At 34.1% G+C, this 25,729-nt stretch overlaps 1 protein-coding gene across 1 annotated transcript; it reads right to left on the bottom strand.

The window, feature by feature from the left end:
* Positions 1-1,317: 1,317 nt before the first annotated feature.
* HELRODRAFT_122964 (hypothetical protein) lies at positions 1,318-23,243 on the bottom strand (the record flags this gene model as incomplete). Its single annotated transcript, XM_009015560.1, has 5 exons — positions 1,318-1,432; positions 4,972-5,023; positions 5,331-5,462; positions 22,848-22,920; positions 23,211-23,243. Coding segments are annotated over 5 exons (405 nt in total), but the record flags the coding sequence as incomplete, so codon positions are not given.
* Between the last annotated feature and the right edge of the window lie 2,486 nt (positions 23,244-25,729).

The raw sequence follows: 25,729 nt of genomic DNA, 5'->3' as shown, positions 1-25,729 counted from the left end.
TTGGAGTAGCTATGATGATGTTAGCCACACGGCAATGACAGTAATCATGAACCTGGTGATGTTATCAGTCTAGCTAGATGAGGACTGAATCGATGTCTGAAATAGCGAAGAAGTTAAGAAAAATTTCACTCACAAGTCATTTTGATGTTCGCGTGGTTCATCGACAGCTGCTGCACGAATCTCGCTTCCTCCATGAACATCGGCCTCTTTGCAGCGCCACCAGTACTGCCACTACCACCACTGCCAAGTCCACCGCTGCCGTTTGGTGTCGATGACGACTCGAACTTTCCTGGTGGCTGTGGTGGCTGCGGTAGAGAAATTTGCGGTGGTAGCGGTAGATGTGGTAGCTGCAGGGGTAGGTGATGCTGGGGAGTGCCTACAAAGAGTGGTGGAGGTGGCTGATGTGAAAGGCTAAGTGGTAGGGTGTGGTTGTGAGGGTTCAGTTCTGGAGGAGTGAGGAAGACTGATTTGGAGAGACACATGCCGTTGTTGTTGTGAGAGAGGTTGTTGTTGTTGTTGTTCGTGTTGTTGTTGGGACCTCCTGGATTGTTCATTGATCTGTTCAGTTCTTCCATCCTTTTGCTTGCCTGTGTGTATTGGGCGGTGCAAAGTTGCATGAAACGTTTCAATTTCTAGTTTTTTTAATTTATTTTTGATTAAATTATAAGTGGTGTCTATAGCAAACATGGAATAACACTGAACTGCAACACGTCAAACCTCTTCCATGGCGCGAGTAGCGGCTTCCATGGCTCTGGCGTCGTGTTCGGCGAAACTTCTGAGAGCCAGAGGAAGATGAAGATGATGGCGAGTTGGTGGGAGTAGGTGTGGGTGGTCTTCGTCTGTTTTGGCGGCGAGTTATTAAAATTTGAGTGAAAATTTTTTGTAAGAACGATGCCGTAGAGATTACTACACTGCCTGAAGGTTTGGAAAAACAATGTGACTCAAAAATCAACAACATTACTCATCACTATCATTATTATTATTAACAACAAGACGATTATCATCAACAACGACAAAGATATAGAACATCAACGTAAAACAACAACAACGCAATTACAACAAACCACAACACCAACAACAACAACAACACAATTACAACGAACAACAACAACAACACAATAACAACGAACAACAATGACAGCATACAACACCAACATACAACAATACAAACATTTTAAATTAAAAATCCGACTAACATCCACCTTTACCAGAAAACCCGGTCGGGGGTCTCATAATGGGTCTCAGGGGCGTGCCACTGAGGGGGTGGTGAGGATTTGGGGGGGTGTGCAGGATTGTGGGGATGGGGGAAAAGTCGTATCCGTAGCCTGGTCGGCGTCCTTCCCGCCTGTTCCCGTCGATGGCGGATTGGAGTTCAGAGAGGGTACTCAGTTTCATCTTCTCGCACTCGAATGGGTACAAGTACTTCATGTACCTATGATGGCGATGGTGATTTGCGTGGAAGACAAAAGTAAAATGATGGAGAAACTGGAGATGATTACGAAAATTTGAAAAAATGAAAGTTTCTAGTTGCTGTCGAATTATTTGTTGTACATTATTTCAATTGTACATTAAGTGACGTTGTTGGTTTGGCGTGATTTCGAATGAGGTAGATATTAAATGACAACACGGCTGCCACGTATTATGGAGAATTTCGCATCATTCGTGATGTAATAATTAATATGAAATGTTTAGAAGTTTAAAATATAATTAAATGAATAAATTAATTAGTTAATTAATTACGTCAAAAAAATATTATTATTTTCATGAAAAAATATTCAAAGACAAACAGATGAAACAAAAATTGAAACAAAAACCAGAAAAACTCAAACAAATAAGAAGACGAACAAAGTAAAACACACGCAAACACACACACACTCCAATCCAGTCGACTGGACCAGCAACATGGAAACATACATTACGTGACCTCTGAGGTCAAAAGGTCACGAACCATATGTTTGCAGTTCATCGACATCGCAGTAGTACTGTAGTACTCATCATCGTTGTCGTCATCGTCATTTGTGTATGTGTGTGTATGTGTGTGTGTGTGTGTGTGTGTGTGTGTATGTGTGTGTGTGTGTATGTGTATGCGTGTGTGTATGCGTGTGTGTTATCAGAACATTTATAAAGCGTTTTTTAAAATGGTTTTTAATTACTTGAAGGAAAATTTTAGAAAAAAAGAAGTAGAAAGAAAGGAAGGAAAAAAAGAATATAATTGTTATCTTGAAAATTACAAAAGATAAATTTTCAAACGAATTATCGTGGCTTATTCTGTATCTTTGTTAATCCATGTCGCTCATTCGCTCATTTATACTTCCGTTTCCGCTTTTATTTTCACTAACGTCATCATCATTTTTGTAGGAGTATGTATATGCCGTATAACATTTCCATATTCTTCATTTCTTGCTGCATCTCGTTCTCTCTCTCTCTTCATTTCCTGCTGTATCTCGTTCTCTCTCTCTCTCTCTCTCTCTCTCTCTCTCTCTCTCTCTCTCTCTCTCTCTCTCTATTTGACTCTCTTAACCGTATATACGCAATTATCCAAAAAATGTACACACCGCACACACAACAAACTATTTACTTATATGAAGGTTGTGCACGTTTTACATGTGCACACAATGCACGCACACAAACACACACGCACACAAACATCTATACACACACACGCACACACAGACACACACACACAGACACACACGGAAAAGTAGATTTGCGCATGACAAGCGCAGACGACTCGTCGTAAAGATTGTCTCCTCCCTAGCATGCAAACATGGAGACAACGGGATCGGCCACTGGATTAAAAGTGAATTACAAAGATAATTAACTTCTACCAAGAAATGACCGACCTATGGTCATCAATTGTCGTCATGATGACGATGATGATGAGGACGATGATGAAGATGATGGGGACGATGATGAAGATGATGAGGACGATGATGAAGATGATGGGGACGATGATGAAGATGATGAGGACGATGATGACGATGATGATGATGATGACGATGATGATGACGACGACGAGAAAGACGATGATGATAAACAATGACCGTCATAATGATAACGACAATGACAATGTTGTAATTATGTTATTTATATCATATTAAGATATCATCACTATGATAATGATGATGATGATATTGCTGTTATGAAGTGACGCTAATGATATGTATCACATTAGGATACCATCATTATAATAATGATGATATGACAATGCTGAAGTGATTTTAATGATGTATATCATATTAGGATACCACTAGTACGATGCGGATGATATGGCAATGCTGAAGGGATGTTAATGTTATATATTTTATTTAGGATACCATCATTATGATATGTGAAATGATGTTAATATATCACATTAGGATATGTGAAATGATGTTAATATATCACATTAGGATACTATCACAAAGGATGACATGACAATTTGAGATGATATTAATGATATATATCACCCTACGATGTAATGATATGAGAAGATATGATAATTTATTACAGCCAAAACTGTTGCGAAAATTGTGGCATCACTGATTTAGGATAATGATGTGATTATAAATATGATTAAGGTCTAGAATTTGTAACGGCGATGATGATGACATAAGGACATAATGATGAAGAAGATGACAATAATATAATAAAACATACACGTACACACGCACGCACACACACACACACGCACGCACACACACACACCCACATGCACGTATGCACACAGAATAACATGAACGAATTTGTAAAAATTTGACAAATAACGAAAGCTGTAATAATGCTAATACAAAAAATGCGACAGTTTCGATGATTAAGACGATGATGATGATGAAGACGATGATGATGATGAAGACGGTGAGGATGACAATGACGATGATTACAATACATCATATATAAATAGTCCTCTATAAAGAGAGGGAGAGAGAGAAAGAGAGAGAGAAAGAGAGAGAGAGAGAGAGAAAGAGAGAGAGAGAGAGAGAGAGAGAGAGAGAGAGGGAGAGATTTATGGCAAAAAATTATTCTTAGAAAAACCTTCGTAATAATGCCAAATATAAACAATACTATCTACATTATTTATGAACATTTTAACGAAAATTTACTAAATACTATGAAATACTACTGTGCTACTACTACTACTGCTGCTGCTGCTGCTGCCGCTACTGCTGCTGCTGCTAAAAAAACAACACAAAGTTATTGTCGATAAGAAAAGCTATTAAACAAAGAAAACATTCTTACATTTCAAAAGACATTTACAATGTTACTACTACTACTACTGCTACTACTAAGAAGGCTATTACTACAACAACAACAACTACTACTACTACCACTACTACTACACTACTACTTCTACTACTACTACTACCTACCTATCTACTACTACTACTACCACTGCAGCTACAGCAGCAACAACAAACGCACCGACAACAACAACATCAACAACAAGTCACGCAGTCAACAAATCAGCCAATCAAGCCATATTCAATTGATCCCTAAAGATTAATAAATTCCTTTGTTATACTGGCGTTGATAATTAGTCCTTCGTGTTTCTGTGCGCGCCTGTGCGCGCGTGTGCGTGTATGTATGTATGTATGTGTGTGTGTATGTGTGTGTGTATGTATGTATGTGTGGGTGTATATACATTGTATATATACGATTGATATACATTGATTTATGGGAATGAATATACATATACGTGTGTTTAAGCGAAATCATCATCTTTGTCTGAAATATCTATGTCACATCATTGACAAACAACATAATCAGCAATAGCAACAACATCAACAGATTACATCAACAACAACATCAACAAACTACAACAACAACAATATCAACAAACTACACCAACAAAAAACCTCATCATCAACAACAACAACAAAACCAACATTAAAAACAAAGCATCACCAAACTGCTTCAACAACATCAACATCAACAATATCAACAACAACAACACCATCTACAACATCATCAACAACAACAACATCAACTCACTGGGTTCTTAGAGTGAAAGCAGCGCTCGTGATTGATGATGGTAAATTGAGACCTTTCGAATAAATTCATTATTCCTCAGTTTTTAAATTAATTCATTTATTAAACATTTCTAAGAATAAAAACAAAAATCAATTTCTGTATATTGTATTTTATTTAAAGGAGGATAACAATAAAAATAGAAATACTAACAAACAAAACCTTATACAAAAACATCACATGTACTTGTACATACTTCGAAATAAATATCTATTACATACAATACACACAAAATACATCCACAATACGTACAAAATACATTCAATACATGCAAAATACTTGCAAAAACATACAAAATACATAGAAAAACATACAAAACCAACCCTTAGTAATTTCTCTCCAAAGTTTTTTATTGATAACTTCAACCAGACCGCCCTTCGATACGACCAACCTGAACAGCTCGTACAAATCCAGCGTCTGCTTGGCCATGATTGGGATACGATTTACCGGAGTGCCTTTGGGAAAATTTTTTGTTTTTTGTTGGAATTATATTTTTTTTATAAAATAAATTTTTATTTAGGAATTGTGTGAATGTATGTACTTTTTTTTTATTCAAGTAGTAGTAGTAACAGTTCTATACGTGTGTGTGTGTTTGTTGGTATTTGTTTGTATATTTGACTGTAACAGGATGAATTTCTTGACATTTAATAAAAAGCACTGTTCATGAATGTCGTTTAAATTTGACAAATACAGAAGAACTGTTTAAAATCTTTGCTATGTGTATATGATATATGTATGTATATTGATCGTTGATGAATTTTATCATGTATCAAAGGTTTGTTTTCTATAATGCGATAGCCAAAAATGTCAATACCATGCTATACAAGAAATGAAGCATCACATACAGAACACATAACTCGCTGTGACAAACAATATGATACATAAAAAAACATACAAGATATAAAAGTACAATACCATCGCCGAGCCAGCATATAAACACATACAAACAAACAAACAAACAAACATACAAAACATACATAAACAACGGACCAACAACATTAACATACAAAAAGTGCTATCGTAAAATTCGGTAAGCAAACCTATAAAACCCATGATACATGAAGGAAATACATACAAATGCATACACTACATGCACATGAACTATTTATTCACACGCACAAACACACACACACACACAAGCATAGACACACACACACAAACACACACACAGACATACAAGCACACACTCACATACACGTACACGCACACATACAAACACGCACACACACACATACAAACACACACATACAAGCACACACACACATACATCTGCAATGACGCATCGTAGAATCATTCAGTAAGGTCCACGTCCAGCTTAATCAACAGAAATCAGACTGCATGACTTGAATATGTTAAGGTCAATTCGTATTACTGCATATCCATCCATTCCATTCCTTTATAGTTTTTCTTTCTCTCTCTCTTTCTAATTCTCTTTCTTTCTTTCTTTCTTTCTCGCTTTCCCTCTCTCCCTCTATATCATCTTTTTTTCCTTTGTTGTGGTTTTTTTATACATTTTTTAAATTCATATTTTCATCACAGTCGGTTGTTTTTGATTTAACATTTAATTATTTGCAACTTTCGTCAATCACGTTACTGTCCAAAATACATTAAAACAAACAACAACAACAGCAACAACATTTGCAGTAGCGACAACAGCAGCCACAACATTTGCAGCAGCAGCAACAGCAACTGCAACACCAGCAACATCCATCCCTCACTCAATTTATTCATTCATTTGTCTGCCTCGCCTGGCCTATTAAAGTTGAAATTACATCACACCGAACCATATATATCTATCTTTATTTGCTGTTGTTTTTTGTTTGTTTGTCTGTTGTTGTTGCTTTAGCTGTTGTTGGCTTACATATGTGTGTTTGTATCTTTTGTTGTTGGTTGTGAAGTTTTGTTGTCGTTAATGTTGATGTTGTTAGCGTTTGATATTTCCGAGCTTTTGGGTTGTTGTTGTTGTGTTTGTGTGTGTATGTGTGTGTGATGGTATTTCTGGTTATTTGTTTATTACACTGTTGTTTTTCCGAAAAATTTTATTGTTATTTAATGCTTTTCAGTTTATGCCCTGTTGACATGCCTGTGTTAATATCATGCCTTTGTATGTTGATAATGTATCAAATGCATTTAGCTATATTTACTTGGCTTTTGTTTTATGTCATTATCTTATTTAAGCACAATCTTCAACTAAAAATTTTCTCTTTTTGTTTTCTTAATTCAAAGTTTATCCACTATGACTACTGTTACATTTCTAATAGCTTAAATAAGATTACTACCACTACTATAATTACTATAGCTGATTATTGAAACTTCGGTTAGCCAATCATTTCGTTGAAATCTCAGAACAATATCGTTGATTAATATCATTAGCGAAAAATGTCTTTTGGCCATCATAGCTTTTGAAACATCTGACTCCGAGCAAGAGGTTGAATGTCGTTTGGGTAAAAATTGACTTTATAGACATGAATTGTCTACAGTTTTTTTAATAGCTTGTTTTTCAATCTAAAAAATTAATTTCTTTTTTGAAAATTGAGGGTTTTTTGGTCTTCTGCTTCGACCGAATAGTCAAACTATTCAACTATTCGCTACATTCATCATTCGGTGTATATCTCTAGATTTTACCAGTTACCAGTTCAAATACTACTACTACTTCTAATTATTATGCTGCAAGTATTACATCTAATGCAACTGCTGCTGCTGCAGTTACGTTCTTCATCTGCAATTTTAATTAGTACCAATGTGCTCGATGGGTACTACTATTACTATAACTAGAACTGTTACTACTATTACTACTACTACTACTACTACTACTACTACTACTACCACTACTACTTCAACTACTACTATTATTACAATTCTTACTACTACTACTACTATTGCTACTACTACTACTATTACTAAAATTTGTACTACTAATACTATTACTATTATTACTACAATTGCTGCTACTACTATTACTACAATTACTACTACTACTACTACTACTACTATCGCTATCAAAATTCAGAGCTCATGTTATTGAGATTTATGTGGGTGTCTCTGTGGACAATGTAATGTGTAGGACGAGGTAGTATGTTTGTCTGTTTTTTTGGGTGTATGTAAGTGTGAGTATGTGTGAATATACGTATGTTTGTATATATTTATATATGTATGTGTGTGTGCCTGTTTGTATGTTTTGATGTTTGTATTCGTGTATATATTTGTATTTTCAATTCTTTTGTATTTTTAAACATACGATATGTTTCCTTCCAATGTAAATAATAACGGATGCACTTCAGAAAGCTATACTCCGAGATGTATGTCTTGCTAGGTGCATACTTTCTAAAGATCAGAAGCAAGACTAGTTGTATCTATTTGTGATATGTGATGATGATAACATAACAAGCTCTTTGAATGAAGTTCTCCCAACTTCTCCCTCCCTCTCTCTCTTTCTCTCTCTATCTCGCTCACTTGCTTCAAAGTTTATAAACTTTCAAACTTTTATTGAAACGAAGCGAAAATTAAGTGCGGACACAAGTGCTTACAACAACTACAACAGCAAAAACAACAACAGCAACAACTATTACTTTTGCTATTTCAAATACAAATAACACTACTCCTGCTGTGGCTGATACTAATTCTACTAACCAAATCCAGTTGTAACAGCTACAGGAGCTACTACTTCTACTACTGTTACTACTACTGCTACTACTACGACTACTGCTGCAACTGCAACGATCCAAAGAACAAAATCCCGAATTTAAAGCTGAAACATAGCAACAATAGAACTGAATAGCACGAATAATGCTGAAACTTTCATTTCTAAGATAGATAACGCCAAATTCGAAAGAGGCGTTTTGTTTTTTGAAATGTTTTAGATATTTTGCAAAAAAAGTAATTTATAATATCATTCAACACCGACATTAACATAGTTTCGTGTGGGAATATATAGAAAGGTGTAGACAGTAGCTGCCTATGTAAGTAAGGTAATATCAATATCGTTAACAATAAATTTTTTATATAACTCGTTTGATTCAAATTGAGAATTGATTAATTCAACTTTTTCATAATTTTATTTAGCTATATGTTATTTGTTTGACGTTTTTAAACATTCACTTGAACAAATTTTAAGGAACAACTAATAAGGACAACAATATCGTGACATTCAAAACAGCAACCCATCCTTATGAAAAATATCATCAACATTAACATCATCCTCAACAACAACAACGAAAACAACAACAACAACAAATACAGTAGCAATAACAACAACAGCAGCAGCAACAGTTGTATCAGTGACAAGAGCGTCACGTGATAATTGTCTGATGACGTCACTTCCGACGACCTCAATAAATCTTTACATCAAAACATAACGCTTGTCTCCATGATGGAAAGTCCATTTAACTTCATTCATTCATTTTTTCCTCTCATTAACATTTCTTCATTCATTCATTTATTCATTAATTCTTTCATTCTCTCTTTCATTCATTCGTTCTTATTTTACTTTATTAATTTTTTATCACGTTTCAAAAAGTATATTTGATATTATTCGCGGCGTGCGTACGTATGTTGGTGGGTATGTTTGTGTGTGTGTGTGTGCGTGTGTATGTGTGTGTGCGTGTGTACGTGAGTGTGTGCGTGTACGCCTTTGTTTGTTCGTGAATGGAGACATCACGAATTCCTTGGTATAACTAATATTTCAATTTCCGTCTTTCTCTTTATGGAAAATTCTGTAGACGATGTTGTGTGTGTATGTGTGTGTGTGTGCGTGTGTGTGACGCCGGCGTGGTAGGTTTGTTAGTCTGCTGGTGCTTTTTTCATGATTCTGCCTCTGAAATCATTATAGAATGTGCTGTATTTCTATGCGTCTGTGTGCGTATGCGAGTGCTTGTTTTTGTGCGTCTGTTTGTATATGTGTGTATGATGTGGATGTTTGTATGTATGAATGTGTGTACCCTATATTCTCCTATACACATATGTATATATATATACCCACAAACACACACACACAAACACACACAAACACACACACACATACACACAATGGGATGGTTTGAAGGTGTGTGTGCACTTGTGCCATTTATCATGTCATGTTTTTTTTCCTCTCTGTTAACTAAGAAATGGCGAAAATTTATTTTAAATGAAAATCAGAAGACTTTCTTATGAATGTATAAAAATTATGAAAACTGTGATTAATATTTTCAATTACTAATAATATTAATTGTCATTAATCGGTAATAATATTTATAATAATATTTATAAATAATAAAAATAATATTTAATAATATTAATAAATATTATAATAATAATAATAAATAATAAAAAAGTAATATACAATGTAATGTCCTATCAGCAATTGTCTGATCGAAACTGATGACCCGATGATAAACAAAAATAATGTTTCGGTAATTATGATGGTAATAAGAATAAGATATCGTTGATATCAGGATACAGATGATATCAGGATAACGATGACTATGATGGTAGTGATACTCTCATGTTGATAGCGATACTGACAACCGTAGCACAAATTAATCATCTCACATTAACGTCTGGCCATCTGATAGATATACACACGCACGCGCAAACACACGCACACGCAAACACACGCACACGCACACACGCACGCACACACATTAATACAACAACTTTAACGTTGATTCTACAAAATTTAAGGATAGTCAGAATATACACACCAAAACGACGCCACACACACACACACAAACACAACAAATACACCGTCCAAAACCATCAAACACCACAAAAAACACCAACACATCCACACACACACACTCTACACAGACATACAAACACACACACACAAACAAACACACACACACAAACACAGATACACACACACACCACACACACACAATAAACACGACAACAACTTCAATGGTGTAATGGAAGTTGGATGAAAAACGACAATACATTCATCACTTCGCCATGCTGTAGACCGGAGTGTTGCATACAAGTCAACAACAACACATCATTTATCTCTCTTATATATATATATATATATATATATATATCAGATGTGAATTATGTATATGTATATAATTCATTGCGTATATACGCATACAAATAAATATACAATACAATACATATATGAGACAACGAATATATACATATATAACTCTATATACATATAATATATATAGATACATATATAACTCTAAATACATATTATATATATATATTCTTAAACATATAAATATATATATATATATATATATATATTATTCATTATGTTTGTTTTTCAGACGCTTTTATGTTAATTAATTTTTGGCGTATGTTTTTCAAAAAACAAAAAACAACAACTGCATGCCATCATTTTACAACAACAACAATAAAAATAACAACAACAAAAAAACACAGCAGCAAAGAATACACAACAATAACAAAGAACACATAAAAACAATAAAAAGACAACAACAACAATAATCACATAACAACAACAAGAATAACAATAACAACAACAACAACAAAGAACACATAACTACAACAAAGGCAACAACAATGACAACAACAGCAAAGACAACAGACACATTATTTGTCCATGTAAAAATTGCATGACATTGTGGTAGTACGAAACTTGTCATCCAATTATGTTGTTGTTCTTCATGTAGCGCTTAATAAAAACAATCTCACCTCCACTAATTATAACTATTACCGCAAACAATTTTTCCCAGAATCATCATCAGCACTGCCATCATCGTCGTCGTCATCTTCATCGCCATTGTCATCATCATCATCATCGCTATCATCATCATCGATGTTGTTGTTTCTATTATCATCGTCATCTTCCTTTTACATCATCATCATCATCATCGTTGTGAGCATAATAACCGCAGTTGAATTATCATCATTGTCATCATCATCATCGTCGTCGTCATCTTAACTCCGTTTCGTCATTAATGACGTAGATAAATGAAAAGCGGCAAATAGAAGAAAGTGAGAAATAAAGGAAAAAATTATGATAAACTGGACAATTGTAAAAAGGGCAATTAAAAAGTAAGAAAAAGAGAGAGAGAAAAAGAGAGAGAGAGAGAGAGAGAGAGAGAAAGAGTAACCGAGATGAGAAAAATTCAAGTAGTAAAAAAAAAATAATCACAAAGGTAGTTTTGAAAAAATTGTAATATGAATAATAAAACGTTTGAAAAAAAAAACTTTTGAAAATATTTGAAAATACACCAAAAATACCTCAAAAGGACCTCGAACTAAAGAGAGGAACGTACGCAAAAATACGGAGGAAAAAAAACCACACAGATGAAATACACGTATTTAAATATGCGTGCTTTATATACAGACTAATGGCGTCATATTTGTAGAGAGAATAAATTGAATTCACACGTGCATGCCTGCGTCGCAATTTGTTGACCAGCTGCTAACTGCTATTACTTCAGTAGCTGCTGTTGTAGTTGATGTTGTAGCTCCTGCTACTTCAGTAGCTATTGTAGCTGCTGCTTTTTTCGTAGCTGTAGTTTTAGCTGCTAATCTTTTAGTAATTGTTATTGTTGTTACTTGTTGCATTTTATTTAATTCGGTATTCAATTAATTTTTAATGTAATTTTTATGATATTTTTGTTGATCGTCGTCACAATCGCCATCGTCTTTACCACCCCTACCACCATCACCACCACCAGCACCAACGCCACCACCAACGCCTCCACCACCATCATCATCATTATCATGGTGGTGGTGAGACAGGTAGAAGCGGGAGGTGCGTATAAATGCATTGAGTGGAATGAATAATAAAGAGCCACAGATGACCACTTTTAATCGAATAATAGCCAACAGGCGAGCCAAATAGTAAACAATTGCTATTTCAAATGCTACTACTACCATCATTACTAGTACCGCTGCTGCTACTACTACTGAGGCCGTTTTTACAACTACCACCGCTGCTGCTACTACTGCTACTACCGTTGCTGCTTATGCAACAACTGCTACTACTGTTGTTGATACTGCCATAATTACTATTACTAACATTAATATCTGTTTATTAAGATACTTTCAATCATTGGATAAAATACAGTGTAGATACTTTCAATCATTTGATATTATAGATACTTTCAATCATTTGATAATATAGATACTTTCAATCATTGGATAATATAGATACTTTCAATCATTAGATAATATAGATACTTTCAATCATTTGATGATAGAGATACTTTCAATCATTGAATATTATAGATACTTTCAATCATTAGATAATATAGATACTTTCAATTAACCGTAAAAATATTCATTACCATAGTCATCGTTATAATATTCATCTTCATCCTCATCATCACATCCTCTGCAGCCTCCTCATCTTCTTCATCTTCATCTCTGCTCTCGAAGTACGCATGTGCAGTAAAGTCAAATTAAACGACCATTAAGAATCGAGCGATTTGGCACGTGAACAGCCCGGCCAGCCAATGAAAACACGTCTTGCAAATTTAAATGTATATGCGTATTATATAAAGCGCGCTCGTGTGTGGCTACGTTACGTGCGTGTTGTGTGCGTGCGTGCGCGCGTTTTGTACATACCACACACTCACTCACATACAGATACATACACACGCACACAAACACAGATGCATACACACACACATCCACACACACAAACACAGATGTATACACACACCCACTCACACATAAACACACACACACAAATACACAAGTTTTTTTATCAGTAACGATAGTTTTTTTCTTTATAAATAAGATTATAGCATGGATAAACAAAAATACCATAGGCCAGCATTCACGTGAGATGCGAATTCACATAGATGAATGATATGTGTGCGTGAATGGAAGCGGTACAATCTCAAAACAAGGATTTTTCGATGCGAAAAAGAAAAAGAGAAAGTTAGATAGATAGATAGATAGATAGATAGATAGATAGATAGATAGAGAAAGAGAGAGAGAGAGAAAGAGAGAGAAAGAGGGAGAGAATTATACAATACTATAGAATGCCAAGCAAACATAAACCCTTAATTAAAGTTTATTTCTCCAATTATTTATTCATTCGTATTTGCACATAACATGTCGGTAATGGCATTTCATAAGTGTTGCACTCCAGACAGCTGGCCATCTTTTGCGCTGTATGTATATTTGTATGTGTGTATGTGTTTGTTTGTTTGTGTGCGTGTGTGTGTGTGCGTGCATACAGAAATGTATATATGTATATGTAAATGTTTATATTCATAAGTATCGTGTAGGTTTAAATGTGTTAAACACACGCGCTGAGCTGGAAATTGATATTTGAAAAATTGCCCGGGAAGAAAGAAGAGATTGGTATCACCAAACATTCAATCATTCATTCATTTATTCATCCGTTTGTTTATCCATTAGTTCGTTCTTCCGTTCGTTCATTCATTCATTCTGTAACTCACTCATTCAGTCAATCAGTTATTCATTTATCCAATTTTGTAATCTGCATTTAGTTTAAATGTTCATGCTAACAATTAATAACACAAACATTTATCAATTAATCAATCAATTAATAAGCAAAATAACTTTTTGACCAATCAATCATTCAATTATTCATCGATTCAATCAATTATTCAAACAATTAATTTCTAAAACTTTCAACAATGTATGTATGTATGTATGTATGTATGTATGTATGTATGTATGTATGTATGTATGTATGTATGTATGTATGTATGTATGTATGTATGTATGTATGTATGTATGTATGTATGTATGTATGTATGTATGTATGTATGTATGTATGTATGTATGTATGTATGTATGTATGTATGTATGTATGTACGTACGTACGTATGTATGTATTTATGTATGTACACGTATGTATGTATGTATGTATTTATGTATGTGTGTTTGTATGTTTGTATTGTGCAGTTGTCTGTGTGCTTTGGTTATTTGAATTTAATGTTGCCTTATTATGTGTCGAGTCGTCTTAATGACGTGACGATTCCCTAATAAAAGCACTCATCTTATGTGTGTGTGTGTGTGTGATTGTACGTGTATGCATGCACGTACGTGTGTGTGTGTGTGTGTGATTGTACGTGTATGCATGCACGTACGTGTGTGTGTGTGTGTGATTGTACGTGTATGCATGCACGTACGTGTGTGTGTGTGTGTGTGTGATTGTACGTGAATGCATGCACGTACGTGTGTGTGTGTGTGATTGTACGTGTATGCATGCACGTACGTGTGTGTGTGTGTGTTTGTTTGCACGTGTATGTTCGTTGTATCTGTATGTTATGTGAATGCATATGTACAATACATGTGCATAAATGTACGGGCTTATCAATTGATTTTTTTAAATACTTTTCTAAGAACGAATGCATATGCATTTAATATGCATATGCTTATATATATGTATGTGTGTATGTGTGTGTGTTTGTGTGGGTGTGTTTGTCACTTGTATGTATGTGTATCCGTATTTGTACGTCTGTCTGTACACACACACACACACACACACACACACACACACACACACACACACACATAGACGGACATACAGATATAAACTTGGGAGTTATTGCAGCATGGCTACATAATTTAACATTTAACAACGTTAAGGTTTGAACTTCGTTATAAGAATTTCACGGTTATAAAACACATTTGGTTATTAAGAATTCAATTTTACCTTCTGCACCTAATCCAGTACTATCCTTCTAGCTTCCACGCGTGCAACACACGATACACTCCGATATAACGTACCTCTTTATAACAAACTTTGATATACAATATAGATTAGTTTTGCTTAAGTCGAAGGCTCTGTTTTTGTAAATGTATCTATTCAGTCAACAACATCCAACATCTAAGGAGCTAGGTAGTGATTATCATGCACCTCTCACAACCTTATTGAATTCATCACACTTTATTAAACACACGCACACACACACATAAATACACACGCACACACACATACATACACACAGACATAGATATACAAACACACGCACACATCTCTTTCTTTTAATTTTTTCACTACTTGCATTTCTCTCTCTCTCTCTCTCTCTCTCTCTCTCTCTCTCTCTCTCTCTCTCTCTTGCATTCTTTTTTCTATATTTTTTTATCTTTTATCTTTTTCTTTCTGTTTCTCCTTCTCCCTCTCTCTCTTTTTCTTTCTTTCTCTTTCTCTCTCTCTCCCTCTCTCTTCAACTATTTATATATTATGCATTTATAGACAAGCAGCTTTTTATATATACTGCATCACTTATAATGATTCCATGTTATTCCTTATCGACGTCTTACCTATCGAACGATTGCATGTATGTTTATATTTATGTCTCCTTTTTTGTTTCTGTGTGTATGTGTATGTATAAGTGTGTGTATGTGTATGTATAATTGTGCAAGTTTGTGTGTGCGTGTGCGTGTGCGTGTGTAGGTGTGTGAATATTTTTTTTGAGAATTAATAAGTAGGTAAATGTTCATATTCTAATTTCAAAAATCTTTTTAAAAACATTATGAATGTATATGGAACACATATACAACACACAAACACACCAAAATACACACCAAAACACACACCTATAAGTAAATAACCATATATAAAACTAGCTACAAAATTTTCGCTTCTTCAGTCAAACATCTTCTTAATGCCGTGTGTGTGTGGTGTGTGTGTTCGTGCGTGCGTGTGTGTGTGTGTGCATGTGTGTGTGTACTGTGTGTGTTCGTGCGTGCGTGCGCGTGTGTGTGTGTGTATGTGTGTGCATTTGATATGAACAATCTCTCATTATTTATGGGCGTATCTAAATCGTATTGCGTTTGTATGTATGTATGTTTGTATGTATGTTTGTATGTATGTTTGTTTGTTTATATGTATTTATGTATATATGTATATATGTATATATGTATGTATGTGTATGTGTATGTGCATGTATGTATGCATGTATGTATGTATATATGTATGTATTTGTATGTGCACGTATGTATTCATGTATGTATCTATGTATGTTTTAATTTTGAGAAGCAAATAAAATTTCGTTTCGTTTCGTTTCGTATGTATGCATGTATATATACATATACCTAGACCTATTGTTTATGGTATATATTGTATTACATTCTTTGTATACATATGTATATATTTGATGCATATTGTTACTCACTTCTGAAAGATAGATTACATCAATATACGCTTTGTATAAAGATTGTATGATTTTGTGTATAAATACATACATAAATATATACATACACACATATATAATCACATATATATATATATTTAGTATATATATATGTATATATATATATATATATATATATATATATATATGTATGTATGTATATTCATATATGTGTTTGTGATGTTTTCAAGTGTATAAATACGCCCAATTAACAAGCCTCGTGTTAAAGATAAAAATACATACTGCCGGGGAAGAAGGAGGAGGAGTTGATCCTGATGATGATGCTAATGAAAATGAGGGTGATGATAATGATGATGATGATGATGGTGGTGATGATGATAGTGATGATGTTGGTGATGATGATGATTTGTAAATTTCTAGTGATTTTTTGACTCAAAAGTCAGGAAGGGTTTTTATTATTTTTTTAATAAACTTGGAGACGAAGCTGGAATAAAATTGAGAAAAATATTGCCATCATCATCATCGTCGTCGTCATCATCCTCATCATCATCATCATAAACAAAAATAACAACATCACCACCATCATCATCTATAAGATCAGTGTTTTATTAATTTTTCTTACCAAATAATATGATAATTTGATTAGCTAATGTTAAAACATTTCATTAAAGTTATAAAAATTTATTTTTTTCTCATTCTCTCTCTTTCTTATCTTCTATCACACAAACACACACACACACAGACAAAAACACACCACACACAAACACACACACATATATATATATATATATATATATATATATATATATATATATATATATATATATATATTGAACGCAGAGTGGTCATACAAATTTAATAAAATATATATATATATATATATATATTTTATTATGCCAATCTTGCCGTTAAAAATTTTAAAAATTTTAAAAATCGCGTTTTATATTGTTTATAGTTATTAAATTTACTTTATTGGTTTTCTGTTTTAATTAAATAATTTATATAAATTAATAATTACTTGTTCCTTTATATCAAATATCTTACATACCTTATATATAATGCACTGAAGATGAGTTATTTATAACTCGAAATAGCTATTTGCAAATTTATTTAATAAAAATTTAAAAAAAAACAATAAAATGTCTAATTTCTCGGAAATTAATAAATTAAAAAGAAATATGAAAAAGTTGAACAATGTTGAAAGTAGTGTTGAATTTTTGAAATATATATATATATATTTATTTATATACATATATATACACTTTTTACTTCTATTTTCTTCAATTAACTTCAATCAAAAAATTTAACAATAAAAATTATACACATTTTTCTACAAATTATTATTATTATTATTTTATTATTATTATTATTATTTTTATTTCTTTATTACCAGCTTGCTCATTTTTAACATTGCTTTTATTGACGTTTTATTATTATTATGGCTATTCTATTTTATTAAACAGCTTTGATAATGTATGTGTGCGTGTATGCCGACGAGATAACAAGGAGTAGGATTGAGAGAGAGAGAGAAAGAGAGGGAGGGAAAGGAAGACAAAAAGAAAGAGAAATAGGTAAAAGAGAAAGAGAGAAAAAAAGAGACTATAAAAGAAAAACTAAGACAAACATAAAAATGAAAAGTGAAAAAGCGAATATAGGAAGAATGAAAGAGAAAATAAAGAAGAAATGAAAGAGAGAGAGAGGGATAGAGAAAGAGAAAGAGAGAGAAGTCTACGTAGAATACCGCATCCAGCATCAATGTTCTCGGTGTCTCTAAATTACAGTCTAGACGGCAGCATAACAAGCTGGCTGTGATGTCGATCATCACTACTATGATTACGACGACGATAGTGATAATGATGGTAATGTTGATGATTGATGATGATTGTAATTATGATGAAGTTCTAAAAATTATGATCATCACATAAAATGGTGATCGTGATTATACCACCACTGATGATTTCGCAATGATGGAGATCAGCAGAGTGATGTATGATAGATAGATGAATGGATTGATACACGAATAGATAGATGGATGAAGGAAAAGATGGGTGGATAGATAGACGGACACATGGATAGATAGACGGATACATGGATAGATAGATGGATACATAGAAAGTTAGATAGATGGATGGATAGATAGATCTATAGATAAGTAGATGGATGAATAGATGTTTTATGTTTTGATGTGAGACTATTTTATTGCATTTTATACATCAGAAAGATTAGTTACCCCACTGCCATTCCTAAATTTGTTGAGCAATTAAGCTCCAATTTTTATGAGGCTTATCACAAACGTCATCGTCGTCGTTGTCGTCTTCATCACCATCATCTTCATCGTCTTCATCACCACCACAACCTTCATCATTTTAATTACCACCATTATCATCATCCTCATCACTTCACCGTTTCCATCGCTATCCCAACTGTAATCGTAATTATTATCATCATCGTCATCACCATTTTTAGAATTTTCATCATTGCCTTGCTTAAACGGTCTTAGCAAAATCAAATACACACACACACCACACGTACACACACGCACACACCACACATACACGCACACAGAAACAAACACACATACCCATACATACATCCAGATCAATGGTTTTCAAGTGTTCGGAAAATATTTACTGGCAATCCGTAAATATTTATATATATATATTCATCTGATATTAAAAGAAATACTTTTTTTTTATTATTATTTTTTAAAATCAGGATCTGACAGACGCAGAAACTGTGACACCTTGCAAGGCAGTGAAACAAAATTAAACAAATAAGTGAGAAATTAAATACAAAAAGTGAGGATTATATACACACTATCTACAAATAAATACACATACACACATATAAACACACATACATACATACATAGCTATATACAACCAAACACACACACATACATACAGGCAAATACACAGACATGCTTCCACAGAGACATGCTTATAACATGTCTTCGTGTTTTTATTTACATTTGTTTGTTCAGTATTAATCTTGACATCTGATAATACACACATACACGCGCACGCGCGCACATACACGCACACACACACACACACAAGAGACACGCACAAAGAAAAATAATGATGTTAACAATAACGGAAAGTGAATGTTAGACGAGTCGATAAAAAATCAAAGATAACTAAAACACGTATTGATAATTTTTGTTTTAATTTTTAACATTGTCATTATCACCACCTACATTATTGTCATCATCATCTAAACAATCATCTAAATCAATCATCTAAACACCACTATCATCGTCATCATTACCATCATCATCATTACCATCATCATCATTATCATCATCATTATCATCATCATTATCATCATCATTATCATCATCATTATCATCATCATTATCATCATCATCATCATTATCATTATCATCATCATTATCATCATCATTATCATCATCATTATCATCATCATTATCATCATCATTATCATCATCATTATCATCATCATTATCATCATCATTATCATCATCATTATCATCATCATTATCATCATCATTATCATCATCATTATCATCAAACCGCCATCATCATCATCATCATCATCATCATCACTATCTTCACGATAACTGACTTGACAAGAGCTTCGATGTGTTTAACACATGTGCAACTCGATCCAGATTTTATAGTGGAGTTATTAAATAAATATTTAAACCCATCTATCATTAAGATATGTAGCGGGTCTGTATGCGCGCGTGTGTGCGTGCGTGCGTGTGTGTGTCTGCGTGCGTGTGCGTACGTGCGTGCGTACATTCTTCAATTGAATTTTATGTCAATGTACACATACTAGCGTGTGTTTTTAACATTAAATAATTTTGGCGATGATGATCAGAACAATATGCAATATTTGGCATACATATACACACCCCCCCCCCACACACACACACTCGCACACTCACACACGCACGCACGCACACATACACACACAAATTCATACATACACAGGTATATATACACAAAACACGAACTTATACAATCAAATGTCCATTCATTATGCGTGCACGTAGATATGTAATTGTCACAAAATTTTACCATAGATATAGAAAAGAGGATATAGCATAGATAAAAAGCCTGGATGTATGAAACAACATAGATACAAACAACATAGATATATGATTTGTTAGGCTACCTATGGGAAATCAGGCGATAATGTGATGACTGCAATGAATTGTTGGTTTGATGGTCGATTCAACTGATAAATTTATTATTAGTTCTTTGCCTTGTGTGTTTTGTATGTTTTATTGTTTGTATATTTTGTCGCCAGTATGTTTTTTATTTTTGTATTTTTCTTTTGTATTTGTATATCGTTTGCCTTGTGTGTTTTGTATGTTTTGTTGTTTGTATATTTTGTCGCCAGTATGTTTTTTATTTTTATTTTTGTATTTTTCTTTTGTATCTGTATATCGTTTTTCCTGCATTTTTGTATGACATCGATTGTATCATTTGATATGATAGAATAAGGTTTGTATCTTATTGTATAAAATCTGTGTAATATTTTTGTATCATTTTGCATAATGTTTTTAGTTTTTGGTATCAATTTCTTGAATTTTGTTTTTGTTTTGTATCTTTCTGAAGTTTTTAATATTGTATTTCAATCATTTAATCATTTTGTTTGTTCGCATACATGCGATTGACACTAAAGCCTAAGATAGACGTATTATTTGATTCTAGATTCGAGATATTTGAAATTATTTGGTTCATAAACTGACATCATTCACGGTGCATTTCTTTGGTTTAGTCATTAAAACGTTAAACTAGCATGTGCATAAAAAATATGTTATTCTTATGAAATTAATTTCTTCAGATTTAATTTAAATCTTATCTTGGTTATACTAGTATTAGTTGGAAAGTAAAAGTAGTAATAGCGATAGTAGCAACAGTAGCATTAGTAGAAACAGCAGCAGAAGTAGTAGTAATAATAGTGGAAGTAGTAGTAGTTGTTGTAGAAGCAGCCGCAGTAGTAGTAGCAGCTGCAGAATTTGAAACATTATTTTTAGTTATTTGCTTCATTCCCATTTTTTTATCTTTCTACACTACGGGTGTATTCATCCACTCCTTTATTCATTTGTCGGTCCTTTTTCTATCCATCCATTCATGCATTCATTCATCCATAATTCCATACATGCATGCATTCATCCATCCATCAATCGATACATTCATTTTTTGTTTGTCTATCTATCTATTCATTCCTTTATTCGTCAGTCCATCTATCTACCCATCTATCTATGTATTTATATAGATAATGAAATAGCATATTGACCCTTATGTAAGACCTAGGTGACCTTTGACCTCGTGTTTATCTCCATGTTGATGTTGTTATGAGGGCTGTTTCTTGTTGTTGTTGTAATTTTTTGTTGTTGTTTGGTGTTTTTTTTGTTTGTTAATTGTTTGCAGTTTTTTGATGAACAATATTTGATTTAATATTTTTTTATCAGTGGCTTTACAACTTTAAAAAAATTCATTCACATTAAATTTTCATATTTAATTTGTTATAATAATTCATATAATTCATAATTAATTCATTATTGTAAAGCATTCATAATTTTTTCATAATTTTAAATGCCGATAATTTTATTATTACTATATTCAGTAAAATCAACAAGGATGTTCACATCAATTAACTCAAAATAAGTCAAAAAATTGAAAAATGAATAAGAAAAGCACTAAAACGACATTAAGAGTAACATCGAAAACAACAACTTCAACAACAACAACATCAACAACAGCAACAACAACAAAAACAACAACAACACCGGCGACAATAACAACAACAAAAACAACGACAACGAACCTCGCTTCTGCATGAATGCGAACAATTCATCTAAAAAATCTTTCCTCTTCGGCTCGGATGACATCTCATACAACTAAATTTTATTAAGATGTCTTCGTCATTGTCCTAATCATCATCGTCGTCGTCGTCGTCCTCATCATCGTCATCATCAGGGTGTCGTTATCATCATCACTATTGTCATTATTTTCATCACCGTAATGTCTTCTTAACAATTGAATCATCACAGTTATAAAAAGCAAACATCAGCTAATATAAACCTCACAACAACACAAATTGTATGGAAGCATTGTAAAGCTGCAATGCTAACAAACGATAATGAAAATAACATAAACAACAACATACGAAACATAAGGAGATGCTAACAACAACCTGCTTAAACTGCTCCTCAAATGTCCAATGGTGGCTACCGCCACCGCCATTTTGTGGCGAACCCTTCCCACCACCGCTGCTGCTTCCGCTTCCGAATTCCTGTTTGGTTGCCGAGTCGTTTGTGGTCAGTGGTGAAGGCATGAAACGTCTGTCCATGAGCGTCAGGCCGTCCACATCGTTGCTGTTGTTGTCGTCATTGTTCGTTGCGGCATCGTTGTTCAACGAGTATTTGTCGTCATCGTTGTTGTCGTTGTTGTGGTTGCTGCTGCTATTGTTATTGTTGTTGTTGTTGTTGTTAGCGTAGCGCTGTTGTTGCGGGCGGAAACGGAAATAATCGTCGCCATCTTGGTAGCAAAATGGCGGCGATTCAAGACATTCGCGTCTTTTTTTGGAGAAATCTTCCGCCATGTCATCATCGTCGTCGTCGTCGTCTTCGTCATTCTTAGGGCTGGGTGGCTCCGAGTTGTAATTTTTCATCATCGGTGATTGCGGGAACTGTGGAACATTATTATTATTATTGTTGTTATTATTGTTGTTGTTGTTGCTGCCGTGGCTGCTGCTGTTGAGTAGTTGCTGCTGTCGTTGCTGAAAGGCAGCAACTGCTTGAGCCAGCTGTTGTTGGTGTTGCACTGTAAGGGATGGATGGTTGAAGTTTGTGGCGAACGTGTTGTGCGGGTGTTGGTGAACGAATGGGGGAAAGAGGAAACAGTTGGGATGATAAAACGGCGGTGGGGGTAGAGATGCTGTGGTTGGGTCGTAGGTTGGTTGTTTGTTGTTGTTGCTGTTGTTGTTGCTGCTGCTGTTGTTACTAGTGTTGTTGTTTGATTTAATGGACATGCCGTGTTGAGCCAACAGTCCCAACGGTCTCTGCAACTTTATTTCTGTTTGCTGCTGTTGCTGCTGCTGTGACGATGAATTGAAGCCGTTAACTAGTTCAACGTCATTGTTACTCTTGTTAACGTTGGAATTATTGTTATTGTTGATGTTACTGATGCTGTGGTGCTTGCTGTCATCTTGTTCGTTTAAGTTTTTTATTGTTGTTTTGTGGTTGTTGTCATTAAATGTCGCGGAGCTTTCCTTTGTTTCATTGTTGTCTGCACATTTTTTTGCGTTGTGGTCGTTGTAAATATTGTTGTGAGTGTTTTCGTTTTTTTTGTTGTTTTTGTTGTTGCTGCTGCTTGCTACATCATCATCAGAGTTCATTTCCGTATCCGTGTTGTCATTGTTGTTGTTGTTGTCAGAGTTGTTGTTGTTGCTGCTGCTGCTGCTGGTGGTGATGACGTTATTGTTAGTTAAGTTAATGATCAGTTTTGTGGCCGTTCTTTTCCTGTTACTCTTTTTATGAACGGTTTGTTGTTGCTGTGTGTTGTTGTTGTTGTTGTAATCTGTGTTGTTGTTGGTTATTGACGAAGATGTCGACATTGTTGTTGCTGACGTTGACGATGAATTGACGAGAGATTTCTGAAAAATGGATATAAAGAGCGATATATAAAAAAGACAGAGCATTTTTTAAAAATTTAAAAAATTGAAGACCCGGAAAAAAATTATCTACTCACCGATTTTGCGTCATTGCAATCATTACGAGTTTCATCTTCACCGCGTTTAACGCCACCACCGGCGCCACCAATTTCATCTACAACATCGTCCTCGTCGTCGTCATCGTTATCGTTGTTGTTGTTGTTGTTGTCGTCGATGACGTCATTAAGCAAGTCAGCATCATTATATTTTTTTCTTTTCATCGCGTGACCCCTGACCTGACCCACGTAATCTGAACGTCCTTGAACTTTTGAATCCGTTTCCGGTGTGTAAGTTTCGTTTTTGCTGTAATTGTTATTATTATTATTGTTGTTGTTGTTGTTGTTACTGTCGTTGTTGTTATAGTTGTTAGCGCTGCTGCTATTGTGGGCGCTGTAACTAGTCATTACTATCGGAGATTGTATGTTTTGTTGTTGTTGTTGTTGTTGATGCTGTTGAGTTACGTTGATGTTGTTCTCGCTATTGTTGTTGTTGTTGTTGTTGTTGACGTCATAGAACGGCAGTGTTGTTTTTAAAACCGTAGTTGGAAGAGCAGTTGTTGGTAATGGGTGAGGAAAATACTGTTGCGTATGTTTTTAGTTCTTTGTGTTGTTTGTGTGTGTGTTTGTTTGTTTGTTTGTCTTGTATTTGTGTTGTTGATAATGTGCGTGCGTTTGTGAGTGTATGTGTGGTGTATGTGTTTGTGCATGTGTGTAAGTGTGTATCTGTGCGTGTGCGTGTAGTTTGTTGTTTCACATGTTCAAAAATTATGATAAAACTAGACATTAATAACATGCAAAAACAACAACATTATCATCATGATCGCCATTATCAACAACTATAACAACAATAACACTAACATAATGACAGCAATAACACTAACATGATGACTGCTGTTATTGTTGTTGTATGTTAGTTTGTGGGGATGAACAAATTCACCATTGGCATACATCGGGTTGAGTCTTAGGGAGTTGAAGTACCAGAGAGGCCACGGGAGA

This window comes from Helobdella robusta (assembly GCF_000326865.2).
Source record: "Helobdella robusta unplaced genomic scaffold HELROscaffold_16, whole genome shotgun sequence".
NCBI classification, from domain to species: domain Eukaryota; kingdom Metazoa; phylum Annelida; class Clitellata; order Rhynchobdellida; family Glossiphoniidae; genus Helobdella; species Helobdella robusta.
Note: the sequence above shows the minus strand (reverse complement) of the source record. Positions and strands in the feature narration are given on the sequence as shown.